This window comes from Tiliqua scincoides, chromosome 2 (assembly GCF_035046505.1).
Source record: "Tiliqua scincoides isolate rTilSci1 chromosome 2, rTilSci1.hap2, whole genome shotgun sequence".
NCBI lineage: Eukaryota > Metazoa > Chordata > Lepidosauria > Squamata > Scincidae > Tiliqua > Tiliqua scincoides.
Window position 1 is genome coordinate 222,803,582 of NC_089822.1, and position 22,890 is coordinate 222,826,471.

Sequence of the window (22,890 nt, forward strand, 5' to 3'; positions counted from 1 at the left end):
ACCCAACAACCCTCAGGATCTACCTGGGTCTCATGCCTTCTTACTTTGCAATCCTATCTTGCATTGAAACAGGCAGGCCAGGAGGCCTGCGTTGTATCCAGCGCAAGATAGGAGCCCAAAGTGGCTCAGCCGGAAGCAAGGGGAAACCTTTCTGGGAGATAAGACACACTGCAGCCCCAGTGGGTCTCCTCAGACTTACATTACCTCCAGAGGTGGCATAAGTCTGAGGAGAGTGGAGCAGCTTGCATCTGCTCTGCGCTGCTCAGGGAACGGGGTTGGGATCTGGTGTAACAGCTGGGTCCCAGCCCCACCTCCTGCTCCCTGCCCCTGGGACCACCCTCCCCCTGCCCCGTAACGCTGGACCCCACAGTTTGGGAAACATTGGATTAGGAGTAAGGTTTTCCAGGACAAAGGAATGAATTGTGGGCATTTAATGCCCTACCACCTCTCATTTTAGAAACTCTGCTTAGAATTGCAGAGTGTAAACAGAACTTGGACGTCTTCATAGGATGAAAGGTTCTTGGAACTCCGGTGGTTTGCTTTCTACAGAATAGTCAATAATAGGCAGTGCAAGAAATAAGACTACCACTACCCCAATTCACCTGCTGCTTTCTTTGCTTAACAGGTTTATTCATTGGTAGTGATGCTTCCAAAAACTCCCTTGAAGGACCGTATTTCTCTGCCGTGTGAGTAAGCAATATGATTTTCTGATTTTTATATGAATTAAACCAAATATTGTGGGTCTGTGAATTCTAGTAGCAGGCGGCTCTTTAAGACTGCTTTGCAAATGAAACCCACAGAATTGCCAGGAGAGGCCACGTGTGCAGCCTTGATAGCACTGAATCCATCATTTCCCGGGCAAATAAGGGGATTCTGGGGAAAAGATTGTTGCATCAGTCAGTGGATGATGCAGACTCCAGTCTTCTTCAGATCCGGTGTGGTATAATGGTTAGAATATTGTATTAGGGCCAAGAAAACCCAAATTCAAATACCCACTTAGCTGGGTCAATTCACCCTCTGTCAGCCTAATCTCCCTCCCAATATTATTGTAAAGCTAAAATGGGGAGGAGAACCACTGATGTTGCCCTGGACTTTGGTCCGTAAAAGTGATTCAAAAATAGATTGCAGTGATAGCTATACTTGGTATAAGAAGTGACCCTTGTAATAATCCTTTGCAGCAAGGAAGAGTTTCTACATCTATGCTGGAATTCTTGCTGTGCTGAACTTGGTGCAGGGCCTGGGCAGTGCTCTACTCTGTGCTGGTATCGCAGAAGGCTTATGGTATGTATTCTGAGGGTGGAGAGACCCCCTAATTTTAGCTTTGTAGCACATATGACAGTAGCATAACTATGGGGGAAAGCACTAAGTTTTGCAGGATGCCTCAATATGCTGTGTAAGCTGCCCTTTCCCCTTGCCGTTGGAGCCATCCCCATTAGGGAGAGCAACGCGTAGTTGTCGCCTCTGCATTGCTCTTGCGCTGGGAATAGCTCCAACAGTGAGGAGGAGGGGCAGCTTACATGGTGCATTGAGACGCCCTGCAAAACTTAATGCTGTGCCACCTCTAAAACTGCACTACTGACACATACATACTTACTTCTTACTTCGTTTTCTCACTTCTTACTTACTTTTGGGCAGTATGAACAATTGCTGGAAATTAATTTGAATAAGGGTGCAATCCTAACCAGCTTTCCAGCACTGGCACAGCTGTGCCAGTGGGGCATGTGCTACACCCTGCAGTTGGGAGACAATCACCATGGCCTCCTCAAGGTAAGGCAATGTTTGTTCCCTTACCTTGAAGTTGCATTGCCCTTACCTTGGTGCTGGAAAATTGGTTAGGATTGCGCCCTAAACCGATACACACATACTTGGGAGTAAGTCTCATTGAGATCAGTGGGACTTAATTCTGAATAGACATGCATAGTGTTCTGCTGTAGGACATAGAGTTGTGCTGTAAACATGCTACGTAGTTGTAGAGGCAGGTGCTTCTGAGGTTGTATGGGATACAGAAGCCTTGTTCTCTGATGAAGAAATTTGGATTTTTTTGCTCTTATTAAGTTGCATTTATCCTATATTTGGTTCCCAATGTCAAAAAGCATGAGCCCCGGAATCCATCTTAAATAGAATGTTTGCCTTTCTCTTCAAATGAGAGATAAGTTACCTGAATTATTGCAGTTAGATCAGGAAAGCCTTGTTGTAAAACTCCCTTAGGAATGTAGAAGTATGCTAAAAGGTCTTATCTTCGAAGGCCATGGTGTTAGATTCCTTACTTGTTTTACTTTGCTTCTAAGAATGTTGAATGAAGCTGTATAGAATGTTTGCAGTTTTTATGGTGATGGATCAATCAACATGCCTTTCTGTAGGCATCTCTTTGTTCTGTTGTGATGTAAGAAGTTTGATTCTTACGTATGGGGATCAGATGATTTAGGCACTCACCCAGCACTCTTTAATAAACTCAGATACAATTTTCTATCTCCAGCTTGATCTTGTGTAATTAATTTCTCCGACACCTCTGTTTCACACCATCATGCAACAACACCTACCCTCAGATTCCTCTTCTTCCTGCCCCCCCATCCATGATCTCTTCTGTTCCTGGTGACAGCCCCTCCATGCCTGTATCTTATCCCTTTTTTGCAATCTTGCTTCTGATTGGACTCTGAGTTATGCAGACGATGGAGAGTCAGACTGGTGCAAGTGCTGCTAAGCATGACCTCCCCATTTGATTTGTTTGAGAGGGAGTGACTAGAAGAAGGTTGGGCACAGTTGATTGGAGCAGTGTCCCACTTGGTCAGACTGAACTGGGGAAAAGGGGCAGAGATTTTTCTTCTATCTGGCATGAGTAAGGAGTGGAGGGATGGGGTGACAGCTGATGGGTGAGAGATGGAGCTCTGTGTCTCTTAATGAGCATTGGCACTGATTAATACATTATCTTTCTTTCCCACTTCCTTATTGGGAGTGATACCCTTTGGTGCTTGTTGAACAGGGGACTCCAAACTTTTCAGCATGAAGACTGCATTGTATATCTGACATGGTGCAGAGAGCTGGAAAATAAATAATAAATACATGGAAAACTGAAGTGCTGAGAGTTTGATTGAATACAATAAGTGAGTGGAGGTGGAAGGAGGAGGGGAGCAGAGGACAAAACTGTCCCACACAAGAAGAGGGAGGAAAAGGTTTTGAAAATGATCAAGCAACCTGTGACGCAAATCATAACTTTTTTGTCTCTGCTCTGTATAAGTTTAATGTAGACATTAACTTTTATATTCCAGGTTTCCCAGCATCAGTATATATTTCATTCAGCCACTAGTGGTGCTGAATGGAATAGAAAGAAATTATTATATTACACTGCATTATGTTAGCACCTGTAGTGGCTGAATGAGAAATATGCCATATACCTCATTTAACCAATAGAGGTGCTGGATGTAATGCAATGTAATGGAATAATTTTTCCATTGCATTCAGCACCTTTAGTGGCTGAATGCGGTATATACCCAGAGGTGCATCTCTGGAGCTATTTTTAGCCCCAGTGGGAACCCCACTGACTGGATAAAATCATTTGGAGGGCTGGATGTGGCCTGCAGGCTGGGGTTTGGTGGCCCCTGATAGAAGTAAAGCCCTTAGATATTCAAAAATAGTAAACAGCTTTGGAAGATAAATAGGGAAAGGCAGGAAATTTTCTTCCTAAGACAAGCAATTCTCAGATTGCTCACCTGAATGTCTGCCTTTGCTTGCCCTCCATATGCAAAAAGTCAGGACCGAGTGTTTGACTTTTAATGAAATATTATCCTCTTTAATCTTACGAGGCATGGAATATCTAGAGGTGCGCTCAATAGCTAATGCGATGTAATAAGTATCATATGGAAAGATCCTTTTTGTGGTGAAGCATGCCAAGGTTCTGAAAGCGTTTGTTTTGTCTTTAGATGCCTGAAGGCTTCTAAGCCAGTAGTTCTCACTTTTAACACCGGGATCCACTTTTTAGAATGAGAATCTGTCAGGACCCACCAGAATTGTGTCATGACTGGAAGTGACATCATCAAGCAGGGAAATTTTTAACTATTTTAGGCTATAATCCTACCCACACTTACCCAGGAGTAAGTCCCATTGACTCTAATTGTTAAAAGCATTACAGAATAGCCTGTTCAAAGTACAGATCTGTCACATTTCCCCAAATGCAGTCACATACCATGGGAGCATCAAGTCTAATATATTACAAATAAAATATTGAAATGAATGGGGACCCACCTATGGGTCCCGACCTACAGTTTGAGAAACACTGTTCTAAGCAGTTGAGGAAAGAAATCCCTTCCTTTGCACTGAGAGAATCTATTGGTTCGCTGTGAAAACACTGCTTTGCTAACCTCCTTTCCCTGCTGGTGCCTCTCTGGTGAAACGAAACCTCTTTGCGGATACTGTACATAGTTGTATGAGTTGCATCAGAAAAAAGATGTACCAGGGCTCTGCGATCAGTTTGTAAATGGCTCTCTCGTCCCTTGTCTCTTCACAGCTGTGTCGATGCCACCACTTTCCTCTATTTCAGCTTCTTTGCCCCTCTGATCTATGTGGCGTTCCTGAAAAGCTTCTTTGGGTGAGTGGGACAGCTTTTAAAATCATGCTTGTTAGCAGAATCGTCAGAATTGAATACGTTCAATGGACCTATAATATGGTATGGAGTAAGGTACAAACAGGCATGTAGAAAGCAGGTTCCTCCTTCACATTACCAGAAGGAGAGTTCGGCATGGGTCTGTCAAAGAGCCCAGGTCTGAACTCCTTCACCCATTCCCTCTGGGCGCTTCTTAAAAAATATGTTCAGGGCCCAATCCTAATCAGCCCTTGAGCCAACACAAGTCCCTTGCACTGGCTGTAAAGCAGTTTTGACCCACTCTGAGGGGAGATAGGTCAGCCCACAGATGTGTGCTGGCCTCCCCTTGTTGACATGGGCCCTGGGGAAAAGGTGAGTTGTATCTGTCAAGCTCAGGGCAGGGTGCAGTAAGGCAGTGGGTGGGACTGTGGGTGGGCAGGCGGGGAGCAGGAAACAGGGCCAGGATCCGGCAGTTATGCTGGATTCTAGCCCTGTTGCAGGGTGGCCTCCGTTCCCGGGTGGCCCTCATCAGGTGGTGCAAATCCAAGTAGACCCATTGGGGCTGCTGCAGTGTGACATGGAGTAAGGGGAAAAGTTTCCACTTGCCTTGGGCCAAGCTTCAGACAGCCCCAAACTTGTACTGGATGCAACGCAGGCCCACTGGCCTGCCTATTTCCAGCACACATTAGGATTGTGCCCTTAGTGATTCTTTTACTCCAGCAGTGAAATGGCGATGGCATTTAATTTCATCGCAGGGATCCAGAAAGATTAGACTCTTAATGTCTGTGCAAAGCCTCATTAAATTCTGAACTGCTGATAGTCTCCCCCACCATCCTTGTATTAGTGACAAAATGATTAATGTGAGATGCTGTAGAGGCCAGGATTGCATTAAGACAGGTAGGGTTTTTTTTTCTTTCTTTTTGCGCTTGGGTTTTAAGCGGAGGTTAGATTTTCAGGAGAACAAATTTCAGAACCCTCAGGAATTCCCTCCCTCTGAAAAGTAAACACTTCAGTTTTCAGAAATGTCTGTTCTAGCGGTCTAATTACTGAGCCGAGAGTGCCACTGTGTGGCCACATGGGGGAAATACTGATCCTAAGAATACTTGCTGCAAATAATTCTGATATTTTTTTTTAAACTGTAGGGGGCTGCAGTAATGATTTCAGTGCCAGCAGCCAGACTTGTGAGATGCTTCAGTCCATTTTCTCCTCTGGCTTGCATGTGATAAGTTATGTGCTGTGCGTTTTGCAAAGCCAGTATCCAAGTCAGCTTGGGATGAGGGCAGGGGGATTCCAGGGCCCACTGTGTTTTGACTGAGCACCGTATAGTACCTAGTCAAGAACACAGAAAACTGCTTACCAGAAGAACAGCTACCCTCAACTGTATACCCTTTTGCTTTCAAAGTCTGCTCCCTAAACCCTTCTTCCTATGTAAATACTGCTTTGTATTTAAACATTGTAAATGTCTTTGTCATGGCTGTGGGGTGGGATTGGACTAGGAGGGAGTAGGTTTGGTGGCACTGGCAATGGTGCTTGCTGAATCCTGAACCCTTCCCAGGCCTGATCCGGCTTCGTGAATCAATGTGGATTTGTGCCAGCAATATTGCTGGCACAGATCCAAGTTGCCCCACAGTGGCTGCTGGGGCTTAACCCTGAGCAAGGGAACAAATGGCCTCATACCCAGAGGAAATCTCTAACAGCCGAAAATCCTGTTTGAGGTACAGTGATAGCTGCACTGGTGCCTCTGCATCACCACATGGGGATTTTGGTAGGATTGGGCTGTAAGAGGTTAATTCTTAATCCAAGTATTTTCAGTAAAACAAAGTGGGGCATGAGAAGATGACAAATGAAAGGCAAAAGCTTTCAACACAATGAGCAAATAGATAATTACATATCTTGGTCCACATTTAGATTTCTCTTTTTGGTTGTGACCTGGAGTAAAAGAACAGTGTCGCTGACCACTTTTTCTTCCAGGAAGTGACTGCTCAGTTCTGGTGGAATCTCCTTCTTTACTGAGAACTGACTCTTGTGCTCAGGGCAGTGCGCTGTCCAGTATAGTACTTCCTTTAAAATTCTGTCTTTTTAATGATTCCAGGTCTGAGCCGAAGATACTCTTCTCCTACAAATGCCAGGTGGATGAGCCTGACGATGTAGATGTGCACCTCCCACATGCCTATGGTGTGGCCAAAAAAGAAGGTGTGGATTCCAGCTTCTACTCCAGCACCCAGATTGACACTACTGCATACCTGGATGACATTGCTTCCATTCCCTATCACGTGGGCAGCATAAACAGCATTGACAGTGACCGTTGGAAAGCCATCAATGCCTAATGCGAACCTGGTTCCCCTTTTTGAAGAATGCATCTCTCCTAGATCCCACAGCTCCATCACAGATTCCCTTTTGGAATTCTTTAGTGTGTTGTCTTTTTTCCCCCTCAAGATTTAAAGCAAAACATTAAAATCCTACGTGGAACATTAAATCAGTAACTGTGCTCTTCCTGGAAGGACAGCTCTTAATCTTCATGAGAGAACAACCCAGACCGGCTTTATTTGAAAACTCTATAAAGGCTGAATTTTTGTGTTCTTGAACATTCCAAACACTTGTGGTTGGACATGATTGCAACCTTTTGTTGGTGATAAAACACACATGCAACTATGGAGTTGTGAGTACTCTGTAAGGGCATATTTGTAGTAACTGGTACATAAGGTTGGATGCGTTATTGGCATTCCATTTAGGTTTTAGGAAATTCATTCCTGGACATTCATGTTCCCAGCAAGCCTAAGCTCCCAGCAATAATGTTGCCTGGAAAAAAAATGTGCTTAGGGAAAATTGGACTGTTCCTTAGAACTTGAGCAGCTGCAAATTGGTGACAGTTGTGGGGAAAATTATGGGTGCTTTTGATGGAAAGAGCACTGAAGAATGATTGGCTGAGTGTTCCCAGAATTCCTTAACAGGGAAACTGGTAGCAAATGTGCATGTGTGTATCTGTATCTTGTGTGTATGTATATATATTATAATATATATCCTGGCTATTGTAAGAGAAGGAGGAAAAGTAGCCGGCAGGGAATGGTGGGACTTGTTCTGTACAGCCAAACTATTGTGACTGGTTGACATGCAGCTGCGGGTTCCTGACACTGAAGTAGGACTGAGTTTTAAGGATAAACACAGCCCACTGGTGAGCTGTTACATGTCGCTAGCAGAATTCTAGAGCAGGTGGAATTAGAGATGGAAGAAGTTATTCAAGCGGGTAGTTCTATGAAGCATTTCAAAAAATAAGACCAATGGGAAATATGCTGGTAGCCAGAGTGTGAGAGATGGTGAGCGATGCTTCAGATGGCACCAAAGTGGAATACAAGGTTGCAGTGACTTGGATGTCTTGTCTGAGGCAGGCTGTTGGATGGGTACAGCTGTTGCACTCTGTGCCTTGAACTTTAGGCTGATCACACTCTCCAGTACAGCTTTCAGATCAGGTAGCATGGAATTCATCCATCTCTTCTATACCACAGAGTCTTGCATACTTTGGTCAAATCTGACTGCCTTTTCAGTAGCTCACAGCACCAAACGGCTGACTTTCTCCTATCTATCACAGTGGTGATAACTGATCTTGAGGAACTTAGGAGGTTTGTCAGTGAGATCAGTAAAGTGAAAGTCATAAGAATCAGTAAAGTCATAAGGATAGGGGTGCTCTTGGTAGCAGAAAGGTCTAATATGAACAATGGGTTCACTTGTAGATAGGAGACGGAGAATGAGAAAGGTGAGGACAGGCAAGAACCTGCTTTTAAGTACATCCTGTTCTGTCACTCATTAAGTACGGTAAGGGAAGGATGCAGATGTGGGAAAGAACATTTAAACATTTACCCCTGTGCATAGTGCAGGTACATTTGTTTGAAGTGAGGCTGGCTAGGGAGCAAGGGGTGGTGAGTTCAGCTTAATTTAAATCTCAGATAAAGGCAGAGAAAACAAGATGACTAGAGAAATACACAGAGGTTTCTTTTTTGCTGCTGCTATTATTACTATTTTTGACGTTCATTTAGCATCCAGTGTGCTAGATGCTGATGACTTGTGTAGTGGTTCTATAAGCACACATGCTTGGATAACAACCCCTTTGAAATCAGTGGGATGTACTTTTGAAGAAAAGCATATTTAGAATTGAAAGGCAAGTTGGGCCAACTCCCCTACTTTCCTTGTTAGTGAGTGTCAATTCTTCCTTCTAATCTGAAGGTTCCACTACATATGATTTCTGCTTCCCAAGCCACACTGGATTTAAAAGGCAAAAAGGCACTTTGATGTTCATTTTGAGACTTTAAAAAATACATTTTTAAAATGTTATGTTTAACTGAATGGTTAATGCAAGTTGACTGAATTACTGTGGTGGAAATCAGAACTTTTCCTTTAGTTTTGCTCCTGCCCAAATTAGCCCCCCCCCAAATGTTAGACTTTAATACCACAATCATTCATTCAGACTTGGCTGCTGCTACCAATATTGTTCACCTCTGTGGTGAGGTGCCTCATGCACTGCATGGCTTAGGCTTTTTTGGGGTGCTAGGCAAGGATGGACTGGTAGACCCTTTGTCCCTCTTACACTTGCACACACTCTGTCATTCAATGCCCCAGATAATAAAAGTTCACATGGGACAGCTGTGAGATCTGTATGGTGATGTCGTCATTGTACAGCCTGTTTGTAAGATAGTCCTTATGTAGCACCTTAACCTCTCTGTGTTCTGTGAAAGACAGAGTTGAGGCAATGATCACTAGCTACAGGACACGATGCTTGGTGGCACTAATGCTGTCTTATTAAAAATATATTTTAAAAATTATTTTTTCTCAAATGGAATCATAGATGCTCCTTTTCATGGTGGTGATAAATGGACCAATTTTAGCCAGTGTTATAGAGAAGTTCCACTTTGCTCAATGGGTCCTACTCCCAAGTAACTCTGCATAAGACTGCAGCTCAAATGCTACCAGCCAGGGTTTTATTCATCTATTCCATCAATTTGGAGAAATGCAAAGAATCCTGAATATGAAGATGGTTTACTTCAGGGAAGTGACTTGGAATGAATCTGAATTTGGGCCACTCTTTGCTATATCAAATGCTGATCAATCATTGGAGCTAGTTCTTCCATGATAGAATTACCTTTCCACCCCTTAATCCCTGAGATCTAAGTGTTTCCTCTGTACAGGCCGAATTGTCTTCTGCTGTTGAGGAGTTATCTGCACTAAGTGAAGGGATTACTTCTTTTAAGTATTGTGACTCTTATGTGTATATAAATAATGCCTCCAATGACATCACCTAGTCCAATTCATGAGCAGACAAATGTTTGTGTGTATGTATGAGTGACACGCTACGTGTACCATGTGATGTTGGGAGGAGATTAAAAATAATGTATATTTTTGTCTGTAAAATAAATGAACTTTGACATAAAAGGAAATATCCCTTGTCTCATGATAGAAACTTTGTGTACAACTATGTATACAACTCACCTTGAGCCCATGGTTTCCTCCATAATCCTGTCTTGGGTAGTTTAGTGTTAAATTGGAAAGAGGGAGGGGGGCGTATAAGTGTTCTTAATAAACACAAGTTGCTTTCAATGCCCATTAGGGAGATAATAATAATAATACAGGTATTTATATACCGCCTTTCTTGGTCGTCAGATTTCTCCTCAGACTTTATTCAAGGCGGTTTACATAGACAGGTTGATTAAATCCCCGTAGGGATTTTTACAATTGAAAGAAGGTTCTATCTTTCAAGAATCACAACAGTCCAGATGTTTCACTCTGATCTGGTTTCACATTCTGATAAAGTGGGGAATAAATTTGTGAATGAATGAATGACTAAGCCTAAAAGTTAGGCCTATTCTTGGGTATATACAGTGATGCCTCGCAAGATGAAATTAATTCGTTCCGCGAGTCGTTTCGTATTGCGAAAATTTCGTCTTGCGAAGCGCGATTTAAAACAAACCAAAACAAAAAAAATGCAAAAAAATTCGTCTTGCGAAGCACGGCCATAGAAAAATTCGTCTTGCGAGTCACCAAAAAAATCACGAAACGCTTTTGTCTTGCGAGTTTTTCGTTGCGCGAGGCATTCGTCTTGCGAGGCATCACTGTATTCTGCTTCAAGCAGCTTCCTGAGGAAGAAGCAGCTTGAATCAGCATATAAGTTGGCTATGCTATACACCCAAAACTAGAGGCAAATCAGACAAAACTGCTGCAGTTTTTGGATTCAGCTACCCAGAAATATCCTAAATTCACCCAAACATCCGTGTCAAAAAAAAAAAAGTTTTTGGGGGGGTCGTCCTCTGCAATTTTATAAATTCACATTCTCAAAACTATGAAATCCAGTTCCCAGGAAAAACAATGTTGTGCCACACAAATTGAGTGATAGGCAACCAATATTAGGCAACCTAATACAACTGATTATACATATAGTGAGTAATTGAGTATGAGTTAGAAGGAATGTCAATAATGTATTCCAGTCTTGCATTTCTGGTCAGGTGGCTCACTTGCAGGAACAACCCACCCCTGAAAAATGTACCTTGGTATTCTGCTCCCATGTATACTTGTTAATACATGATTTATCTTTGGACAGCATATGCTAATTTCTTGACATAAGAAACTGCTTTTGAAACTCCCCTTCAATTCAAAAGTAGTTTGCTGTGCAACATGGGTTTTTTTTCCTATGGCTGTCTTGATTGTGGGATCCTAATGTTCCATTGGATCCCTAGAACTAATTTCATGATAGTTTGAATCCTAGTTTCATTCTTAACGTGATTTCTTATTTGGTTTTGCTTTTGTAAAGAGAGAGCCTGACATAAATTAATTTCAGAATTGTGCCCATGTCTCCAAGCAGATAGCATTCTATTCTAGAAAACTCATATGGACCATTTTACCTGTACTAGTTAATGTAAAGAACCCCCCCCCCCCCCAAAAAAAAAAAAAAAAAAAAACACAACTTGTTACATTAACTAGCTTTCTTGTTCGGAAATATATGAATTTTTAAAAGGGCAACAATTTCAATTAAACTTTTTTATTGGTATTTTAAATCACTTATTTACCATATATGAAATTTTTGCCAAGTAATCAAGCTCCAATTCTCACTTCGATCAGAGGGCACAGCCTTTCAACTCTGAACAGTTTCCTTTCTCAGGCAGGCAGGCAGGTGCCAAGTTTCTCAAGCAGCAGGCAGGCACCAGGCAGGCAGGGCCGAGATCATTTCTACAGCAACTGGGAAATTCCAGCCAAAGTTAACCTTTTAATCTCCTTCCTTCTGCTGCAGCCTGGTTCTGGTTCTGCTTGGCAAATGCTTGCAAAGCAGGTCTGTTCTTTGAAACACCAGGATGGGACCCTCCTTCCCAGGCTACAATTCAGTGCACCATTACTTCAGAATAACACCCATGGAAAGCAGTGGGTCTACTTCTGAGTAAAAAGGGCTGCAAATATATGCAGCTGCATCTCTCTGCTGTGAATTGAATTGCACACTCCCAGTTATGTGTTATACTCGAATGCTGTATGTAGAGCTTCTGGCTTAACACACCGGACACCTTAAAGGTGGATTTGATTCATGGTTCAACCTTTTTCACTCGCATATCCCTTGGGAGGCCATTTCCATAAATTGTACCCTTCCTATTAGCAAAATGTTTGTAATTAGTAAGACAAGCCCTCATCTCCTCCATATGAAAGCCCAGACTTCATGTATTCATCACATGTTTTCTCTTTATATCTGTTTGAAGAACAGAAGTCTCTGCTTTTGCACTGTTTGCACCAGAGGTGTGCTGAGAAATTCTGGGTGATTGATCACTTTCCATATTACGTTTCAGCTTTTTTACTGTGCTGGTTTTCAATCACTGGTTCATACATGAATTGACCAAAAACTAGCTATTGGTGGCGCTTTCACAGCCAACAAGCTACCTCCCTTCCAGGCCGTGCATTCTGGAGCACGGCCTACCTTTTTCTGCCATTATTCCATTCTTTTTCAAGTACCCCTAAAGGTCCTGTTGAGTGTCCCTGGGAGTACGTGAATACCAGGTTGGGAACCACTGGTATGTAGTTTACAGTGCACTTACTCTGAAAGTGTTTACAAAAAGGTGGTGAAGACCAGAATTTAAAAAAAAAATAAAAATGTATCTTATGATCTTTTACTGTGTTTTTAATAAATTAGAGACTACAGTTCCTAGGTAACAATTAGTGGTGGGTTATTTTTCAGGATCTGGCCTTGGGTAAAATCAGACAAAACTATAGTCAGACACCCCCCTAAGTTTAACCCCCAACTTATCCCAGAGTCATAGAAAATTCCATGATTGTTGGCTTAAAACTTGTCCTTGACTTATCTGTGGGGTCGACTTATGGGCGAGTGTCTGCGGTAATTCACCTCGGGCTGGCATGGACAGGCTTTAAAAAAAAAATGAATTGAAATAATTTTTATTTGATTATGCTTTTCATGTTTCATAAACACTGGGAGTTTTTCTAATGTGGTTGCTATGGTAATGTATGCCAAAGTTCCTTTATAAATAATAAAAAAACCTCCCTAAACCTACAATTAGCTGTTTCATGTTTTTAAACAGATAACAAGTATTCTACTATTTTGCATAGGAGGCGGGTAGCCTTCATTATAGTATAACAAAATATTTGTGGTTCTGAAGCACCTAGCAAACTTTCAAAAATGCTTATATTTTATGCTTTCGTAAGTGCAATATAAATGCTAGGAAAAAGGAAGCAGAAAGGGTCACTTTTTAAGTATGATGCTAGACCCCCCCTTCTCTTCCGTACAATGTGACAAGCAATTGTAGTTATTTTGTCTGTAACAGGCATGTTTCCTTCTCCAGGTTTTTTTTTTCAACACAAAGCATCTATAGCTAATTCTACAAATGCCAACCTTTATGGCTCCAGTTATGGCTTCTCATTTTCAGTGGGAAAAACTAAAGAGACATCCCAATTTATTGCATAAAATACCAAATGCTTCGGCAAGCACAAAAATAATGATCCCCACCATTGGAGGAGAAAACCTGAGGTATTTATGTGGAAACCTATTGTTGCTTCCATAAACTACAACACAGTGTTGTAGACTTTGAACAACCTTCATAATTAAGAACGTTCTAGTGGCTGTAATTTAGTGGCTGTAGGCTGACACCTTGAAACTTAACATTCCAAGGTGGGATATGAATTTAATAAATAAAACATGGTACAGAATCAAATAACCTATTTTCTTTCCCTTGTTCTTCGCCAGTTCATGCTTGCTACAGTATAGAGGCACAGAGGCCAGTATTTTTTCAACCAATGGTGCAAGTGTCACTGGTGGTACTTAAGGTGGTGTCCGGTGGTACTTGTGAGACCCCCCAGACCCCCTCCACCTGGCAGCGAGACCAGCAATGCACTGTGACAAGCAGCAGTGGGAGGCTTGGCAAGCAGAGATCCAGCGTGCACTTTTCATGCACTCAAAAAAGGCTTCCCATCTGACCTGCACCTGTCCTCCTAATCTGGAAGTAACAGGCAAAGACATCACCAGTGGTACTTCTAATAGGTGGACCATGCAGAGTGGTACGGGGGAGACAAACATTGAGAAACACTGGCATAGGCTGATCTGGTTCTCCCCCTTTCCCCATTTCTGCTCAATTTGTAAATTCTCATAAACATTTGTTTCTTCTGTTAACATACAATGGCAGTGGTTCCCAAACTTTTTGGCACCACTTTTTAAAATGACACTCTATTGGAACCCACCTAGGTTTACCAGACTTTTAAAAAGGAGGTTTAGAAAGAAAGATTTATAAGTAATAATAACCAGAAAAAGACCCTCCAACTTCCTCTCTGTTTACACACGCTTGCAAACTGCAGGAGTTCAGCTCCTTGCAGGGCAGTTCGCAGTTACCTTGCAAACTGCAGGAGCTGTGCTCTTTGCAGGATAAGGAGCAGCTACAGTGTCTACTTTTTCCATAGTCTCAGGCCTTCATGCAATTAGTTATCTGATCTTTCCATTACCCACCAAAAATCAGCCTTGGACAGCATCAGTCCTCTCCCCCCAAAATCCCTGCCTTGCACACTGAATGAACTCTTCTGCTGGGTTTGTGAGTAGTGATGCCACCAGACAACTCCAAAAGGCCCCTATTCCTAGCTGAGACTTATCCTCAGAGCAGTAGGTAGGACAAGCTGGAGCTGCCACCATCCCCTCATCAGCCCTGACCCTTTTGGAACTGGTCCCCACCTAGCTGGTGACCTGCATCCTTGACAGAAGAGCCCATGCCAGGAAGACTACAGTTCCCAGCGTGCCTCACGGCGGACTCCCAACATTACGCAGCGCGATTGGACGCTGCCTCGGCGGCAGCCAACCGGACGCCGGTTTGTTGGCAGGTGCTGGGGAAGGCGGGCACGTGGGCTGTGTGTATCTTGGTGCATCCCAGGTGGGACACACATCCCCTGGGGGTGCTATGGGAGGCAATGGGAGCAGCAACAGGAAGGTCTCCTTCGAGCTGGATGAGCAGGACCGAGTGCGCGTGTTGCAGGGCATCAGGGTGAGTAGGGGCTGGTGGGGAGCTGCTGGGCAGGGGGGACAGGGGGCTGGTGTGGTGGGGCAGGAAGGCTGGAGTGGACTTGAGGGGTCCAGGGCTGGGAGAGGCTGCAGCAAGGGGGGGGGAATACCTGCAGAAGGGTGAGTGGCCCTGGCTTTGAGGGGTGCTAGGAGGTGTGTCTGGGTGCAGAGGACTGTGGGATCAAGGGGATGGGTGCAGTAAGGACTACCCTAGGGTGGGTAGTCCTTACTATCCATAGACCCTGGGGTGAGACTACACTGCCTTTAGGGCTGTGATATGTGTGGTGGGGGCAGGTTAGCCAAAAAGGCTTCCACCTCATTCCCAGAGTCCCTTAGGCCCCCCTTAAAATAACTCTCAAAGCCTTTTTAACACAATAAGTTTAATGTGATGATAGATCTCTTGTTCTTTAAGGTGCACAAAGCCCCCCAAAATAAGTTTTTTGTGGGTTGTGGAGGGACTTGATGCCCAAGCTTTATTAGACCATGCAAAGTGGTACAGCAGGAGATGAACTGGGCTGGTCTGGTTCTCTCCCTACCCTCCCACCCCGTTCCCCATTTCTGCTCAGTTTGTAAATTCTAAATATTTGTAAATATTTCTGCTCCGGTTGTAAATTCTAATGTTTCTAAAGCTCTTTTAAGTTTTGCGAAGTACAGGGTGAGCCAAAAGTTAGGTGGACAGTAAATGATAACGTTTTCTTGCATCAGTATTTAAATTATTTGCCATTATGGATTAGCTGAACTATCTGAAAAGAAAAAAATATTAAATTTAAATAAATTTAGTTATAAAATATAATATAACACAAATGCCATAGTTATAACGAACACCATCGTTATAGTATAACCCTAACACAAACCCTATTCCACCTACTGTCCACCTACTTTTGGTTCACCCTGTATATTCATTAACCGTGTAGCCTTAAGGCTGCAATAGGATTGCATATCTTCATCAGTGACTTGGATGAAGGGATGCAAGGGGGCCTCATCAAATTTGCGAATGACACCAAGCAGGGACGTTTAGCAAACAGAACTGAACAGTGGTTCCCAAACATTTAAGCACTGGGACCCACTTTTTAAAATGACACTCTATCAGGTCCTGCCTAGGTTTACGAGACTTAAAAAAAGAGATATAGAAAGAAATATTATTTTTTATTTACAACTAATAATAACCAGAAAAAAAGATGCTCAGATATTTCATCTCTCTGTTTTTACACAAGCTTACAAACTGCAGGAGCTGAGCTCTTTGCAGGGCAAAGCAGCTATTTGAATAGCTTCAGGGCTTGACACAATTAGTTCAGAGAAGAGCAATGAGGATGATCAGAGAGCTGGAGAACAAGCCCTATAAGGTTAAGGGGACGTGGTATGTTCAACCTGGAGAAGAGAAGGCTGAGAGGCGATATGATAGCTCTCTTCAAATACCTGAAGAGCTGTCATATGGAAGAAGGGACAGATTTGTTCTCAACCACCTCTGAAAGTACAACTAGAGCGAATGGGTTCAAATTGTAAGAGAAGAGATTCCAATTGGCCATTAAGAAGAAATCCCTGACAGTAAGGGTGGTTTGGCAGTGGAACAAATTGCAGAGGGAGGTGGTGGATTCTAACTCACTGGAGATCTTCCAGCAGAGGCTTGATAAGCACCTGCTGGAGATGTTCAAGGACAGCGATTTTCAGTCACTTTGCCATGGCACACTGATGTGCCATGGATGGTCTGCAGGTGTGCTGTGGGACTTTGGGGATGGTCATTTATTAGTAGGGCAGTTGGGGGATTTTTGCCCCCTACCAGCAGCATGGTGTGCCTTGTCAATGCTAAAAAAATTGATGGTGTGCCTTGACAATTTTAGCACCTTTTCAGTGTGTCATGAGATAAAAAAGGTTGAAAATTGCTGCTTTAGGAGGATTTCCTGCTACAAGTAAGGGGTTGGACTAGATGACCTTGTAGGTCCTTTCCAACTCTGTGATTCTGTGATTGCAGCCTAAGGTTGGAAGCCCCAACTAGAATAACTTATATTGACTTCTCAGTAATATGAGTTTACTTTTGTGACGTAAAAAGCCTTCTAATGTCTCCATTTCATGGATGTGAGAGAGAATCTGAGAATGATTTTGTTCCCTGGCTACATACTTCATGTTAATTGTTGAAGTAGAATAGGATGGTGTAGGTGAATTTAGACCTGGAAGAACCAGGTTCGAATCCCGCCTCAGCCACAAAGCTTCCTAGGTGACCTTGGGCCAGTCACTTTCTCTCAGCCTCACCTACCTCACAGGGTTGTTGTGAGGACAACAGGAGGGGAGCAGCTGTGTACACCACCCTGAGCTCTTTAGAGGAAGAGCAGTATAAAAATTGAAAAATAAGTACAACATAATTATATAATTATAACCAAATTCCTATAATTACAACATTATCCATTAGTTTCAGAAGGCAGTCAAGGAAATGGAGTGCATTCTTTCATGTTGCTAATAAAACTGAAGGTACTGTATATGAAATGGTGGACCAGTAGGAGTAGCCTTGCTTTTTCTCAAATAATGGAACATGGAACGAGAGAGAGAGAGAGACTTCCCTGGATGTTGTTGACACTGGTGTAATTATGTTCTACATGTAGTGCATATATATAATAGCAATGCATATGTTATCCTGAGAAAACGAAAGATTGCACTTCTACTGGGGGGCACAGTACCTTTCTCCACCACCAGAAGTGCCATCTTGAGGAAAGAAACCTAGGCTATGCATGATGAAGTCGTAACAAATGCAAGAAGTTGATTGTGTCGGAAGATCCGAAGCTGCTAGTGTCAAAGGAGTAGGTCTGAAAATATTGCAAGCTAATGTTTTCCCCAAATTTTCATCTTACAAAACCTCAAATACTTTGCCTCCTGAACAGCAGTATACAAATGTGAGATAATGACACATTAGTTTTACTTTGTAAAGAGCAGCCTTGTTCCAAATGACAAACTCTGAATGGCAAACTGTTGATTACTGCGAAGGTGACAATTTCAACTACAGGAGCATTTGTAAAAGTACAGTAAATTATTGGTATCAGTTGTGATTGACTAGTGCCCCTCTGCATTCAGCACAAATATCCTAGCAAAGGGGAATTTTTGAAAGCCCATTTGGATCCCTGTGCATGGTATGTGACTTGAGTAAAAGATGTATAGTTTGAGCAGTTCTCATGCTGCAAGTACCTCTGGCATGGCGACCAAACAATAGTAGATCAAATAGTACAGGCAAAAGAAAAATAAGGCTGCAATCCTTTGCACGTATACCTGGGAGTAAGTCTCATTGAACTCGGTGAAACTCACTTTTGAATAAACAGTTTGTTGTAAAAGAATTATCATTATTGTTGTTGATATGGTGCCATCTATACACACAGCACTTTACAAAGAGTGAAAATAGACAGATCCCTGTCCCAAAGGCTCGCAGTCTAAAAGACACACAGGGAGACAACAGAGGAAGGGGAGGGAAATAAATGCAGTGACAGACCAGAGAAGGATATGTGTTGTGTACATTTACTTGTTAGTCAAAAACTTTAATAACATTTTATACAGCTATATTCCCTTGACTGTGGATTTTAGATTGGACACCCTTGTGTATTATATACATTCATCCAAAGCTGCCTTTTACTGAATCAGGCCACTGGCCTACCTGGCATAGGCTGAAATCCTAAACACACTTTCCTGGGATCAACCCCACAGAACCCAATGGGACTTACTTCTGAGTACACATGTTTAGGACTGCACTGTTAGCAGAACTGGAAAGGACTTTGTATGATACTATCTGAGATCTTTCTGTTGGAGCTGCCAGGGACTGACCCTGGGACTATCTTTGTACAAAGCAGGTGCACTACCACAGAGCTATAGCACCTAGAAATAACTTAAGAAGCTGCCCTGTACTGAGTTTGTTCCATTTAGGTCTGTATTGTTATCAGGGCTATCAGGTGCAGCCTATCAGGTGGTGGTGGTGGTGAAGCCTTGATGAAGCAGTTGGACTGTTGACCCTAAACGCTGCAGATGAGTCTTGCAGTGAACTGGGCTAGTTATTTCCCACTGTGTAGCCATAATTAGCCCCAGCCAGGGAACTAAGTAGTACATATGTCATTGCACGTATGTGCAAAATAATGTTTCTAGGGACATGGTACCTATGGGTAACTGGACTTGTGTCCCAGCAGCAAGAGTATATATCCCCCCCCCCCCACTGTAGAGCTGTTCAGGTTATTATCATCAACTTTCGTGAGGAAGCCACTGCCTAATTAAAGTAATAGACTTCAGGAAAATACTTGCTGCCTAGTAAGATCCTCAGATATGTAAGCATGCATTGTGGAGCAATTGATCATATCTTAAGCCATTTCTGCTCAGCATTGCATATATGCAACAGGGACCAAATGTGTACACCTAAAATGGATTAAGTTGGAAGACCAAGGGCACAGTCCTAACCCATTTTCCAGCACCAACATAAGGGCAATGCAGCTCCGAGGTAAGGGAATAAACATTCCCTTACTTTGGGGAGACCTCCATGAGTACCACCCAACGGCAGAATGCAGCACATGTCACGTTGGCACAGCTATGCCAGTGCTGGAAAATTGGTTAGGATTTGGGCCTAAATTGTCTTTGAGGGTCAAACTACAGGTTAGATGCAAACATGAGAATTAAGATTCTGATCGCCATTACTTCTGAAGAAATGAAAAATTTTGAGTAAGAATGTGACCAGAGTGTGCTAAACTCCCTCCCCCCGACTTTTCTTTTGCCACTGCTCCATCTGCTAGTAGTTGTAGCTCAGAGACTACAGGCAGGACAAGGGTTAAGCTGTCCCCTCTTCCATCTTTCTGTCCAAATCAGCACTTCCTCAAACTGCTTTTCCATAGCTTCTGTTAGGGTTTCAGTACTCACATTGGTGTCTAATGTATAGTCTGACTCCTGAATGTGAGAAAGTCAAGGCTAATCCTAGCTAAGAGCATTTTTTCATTATTAACACTAAAAAATTAGTTTTCCAATTAATGTGTTACTTTTTAAAAAAGTGTTTCATAATTTATAGAGGCATTTGGATCTAATTTAAACCTATGAAGAGCTAACACATTTTATTAACAGAAATATGTAATTTTCAATTTTACGAGAGTGTAGAACTTTTAGTTGAAATGTCTGGAATTATTTTGTAGAGAACCATGATTGGTGGGGAGTGGAAGGCCTGCCAAACAAATTCTTATTTTTTGTCTGAGAAGGCCTGGGCAACCTACAGCCATAAGTTTAGGATCTCTTAGTATAAAATTAATTTTTTTTAAAAACCATCAGCGACTTATCCTTGTCTTACCAATTTTATTTTCTTTAAATGTTTGTATTCTCAGAGCCTTAGGAATTAGGTGTGCTAGAATTCTAAACATTTCTTCAACAATATTTTCTTATACATATTTTAAAACAGGTCTTCCCCCCGCTCCCTTGGAAAACACTTGGGTGATAACCTTAGCTTTTCAACAATGCCCTAGAGATGTTGAAATGACTGCCCATTCGTATGGGCTCTTCACAGGGGGAGCTAGCATTCTGCCAGTACTAGTTGCTGAAAAGCAGCCATAAAGTGTGCTCCAGCAGTGTGCCAAGTAATGTGCTTCCAGAAGGCCATCAGGAAGGCCTGAGCCTTCCCGTGTCTGTCACCAGACAACTGGCCACCCACTAGGTAAACCCACTAGGTAAACTAGCAGGGGAGGTGGGAGGGCAGAACAGGGGTAGGAAGGGGCAAAACTAGGCAGGGAGGGGGAGGAATGGGGCAGGGAGGCTGCTGGAGGAGGTGGATCTGGTGGTGATGGTGTGTGCTGGATCCTATCCTCTCTGGAAGCATCCTCCCGGCCCACTTTCTCTCCTTGATCTTGTGCCAGTGAAATAAATCCTAATTTTAAGATGTGCCCACTGAAATTCTACCTCTTTCCTCTTTATTTGCATAAGCTTTCTGAAGATGTAGTAAACCGAATGAAGGAACCTGGCCATCCTAGAAGGGACCAGCGATCACCGCCACCTCCATCTTTGTCACACGCTGCAGAAGAGAAATCTAAGTCATGTACAGGTATTATGTGCATCTGCCACTTGTGCTGTGTAGAGTTTTTACAGTCATCAGACCAATGACAGATGGCTGGAAGCCCTGTTTGCAGAAAACTAGTCTTTCATCAAGGTGCAGGCCTTCTTAGGAAACCAATTCCATTAGTGCAGTGGTTCTCACACATTTAGCACCAGGACCCACTTTTTGGAATGAGAATCTGTCAGGACATGCCTGAAGTGATGTCATGACCGGAAGTGACATCATCAAGCAGGACAATTTTTAACATTTATAAATGTATGAGAAACACTGGTTTAGAGCAGGGGTGTCCAAAGTTTTTGGCAGGAGGGCCACATCAGCTCTCTGACACTGTGTCAGGGGCTGGGGAAAAAAAAGAATTAATTTACATTGAAAATTTGAATAAATTTACATATGTTTACATAAATGAATATATTAAAGATGAACTTATATGAATGAATGAAGGTCTTGCAATAGCTCATTGCCTATAAAAGGCCTTGCACAAAGGAAGGCTGGCCTTTCCTTTGCTGCTGCATCACAGATGTGAAAGAGCAAGCAGTGGAGGGAGCTCTCATCCCACAGCTCACATGAGAGGTCAAACAGTCGCCCTCACGCTGAGAGAAGTTGCATTGGGCCAGTGCAGGCTTCAGCAAATTTCCGGAGGGCCAGAGGCTCATTGGAGACTGGGGGCTCCCTGAGGGCCGCATTGAGAGGCCACGAGGGCCGCAAGTGGCCCCCGGGCCAGAGTTTGGGCAGCCCTGGTTTAGAGTATACTTCTGGTTTTTTTTTTTCTTTTTTTATAACGGGGAGGAAAGGTAAAGTAGAAATGTACAGTAAAGACAAAGTTGGAGGAAGTGAAGAAAAAGGTAGAGAGAAGCAGACAGCCAGACATATATAGTGAAATAATTTGAAAGTGGCTCCTGCACTGGAAAAAGTTTAAGCCTACTGATTACCTTGTCTGAACATCTTTCCGTAATCTTCATAGAACATCAAAAGTACCTGCTTTGTGTTTGCTTGAAACAAGACTGTGTTACAACCTTTAGGGGAAAGCTGTGGTCACGGTACAGTGTATTATTTATAGCTGGTGGCGTTTTAGAAGAGAAGATGTAAGTTACCTTTTCTTAGTGCTTAGGGAATGTACCTTGGGCATGTAGTATATAGCCTTTGATGTTCAGAAGTTCATGAACCAATTCCAGATGTTGCCAGTGAAGTGGGGGAATTCTGATGGAGTTCTTTCATTCTCTGCTTAATGGGTTGTTGCAGAGAGTGGTCTCCCACGAGTAGTTTACTTACCTAAGTCAGCTGGTTCTTGATTTTCTCTGTAGTACCCAAATGTGCATTTTTGGCTCATTTCTCAGTTGTCCCTTCAGGATCCTTAATCTTTTTGTTTTAAGGGATCCAGAATGATTTGTGGGTTAGTGGATTTGGCTCCGTACTGCCAGGAACTTATGCTCCATGATTAACAAAACATTGTTCAAAATGAGCTGGTTGGCTTTGCTTGCTGGTGTCTCTCGTCAGGTTTTTTGTGCTTTGTAATAGCTCCTCTGCTTTGAGGAATGAACAGTTCACAACTCCCACCTGCAGTATGAAATATTTAAAGCGGTTTTTTGGTTTCAGTGGCAATATAGCCTTGACATTAGATTTCACTGAGAGTTGTTGCTTTCTCTGGATGTTAGGTTACTCTCTAATTTGGCTCCACTATTAGCTAACTTATTTCTTTTCTACCATGTAATAGCTCATATGTTCATTAATCAAAGTGATGGACAATTTTATGTTTAA

General features: G+C 42.8%; 2 protein-coding genes across 2 annotated transcripts in view; both read left to right on the forward strand.

Moving 5' to 3' along the window:
- The window catches only part of TPRA1 (transmembrane protein adipocyte associated 1), a 31,211-nt gene extending 21,209 nt beyond the window's left edge, over positions 1-10,002 (forward strand). The window contains exons 8-11 of the mRNA XM_066615211.1: positions 626-686; positions 1,179-1,281; positions 4,502-4,582; positions 6,669-10,002. Coding sequence (XP_066471308.1) covers positions 626-686; positions 1,179-1,281; positions 4,502-4,582; positions 6,669-6,903 — 480 coding nt within the window. The 3' untranslated portion in view covers positions 6,904-10,002. The remainder of the gene's footprint in view (positions 1-625; positions 687-1,178; positions 1,282-4,501; positions 4,583-6,668) is intronic.
- Positions 10,003-14,921: 4,919 nt separating this feature from the next.
- Positions 14,922-22,890, forward strand: part of CHCHD6 (coiled-coil-helix-coiled-coil-helix domain containing 6) — a 222,723-nt gene continuing 214,754 nt past the window's right edge. Inside the window, exons 1-2 of the mRNA XM_066616190.1 lie at positions 14,922-15,072; positions 21,006-21,123. Coding sequence (XP_066472287.1) covers positions 14,989-15,072; positions 21,006-21,123 — 202 coding nt within the window. The 5' untranslated portion in view covers positions 14,922-14,988. The remainder of the gene's footprint in view (positions 15,073-21,005; positions 21,124-22,890) is intronic.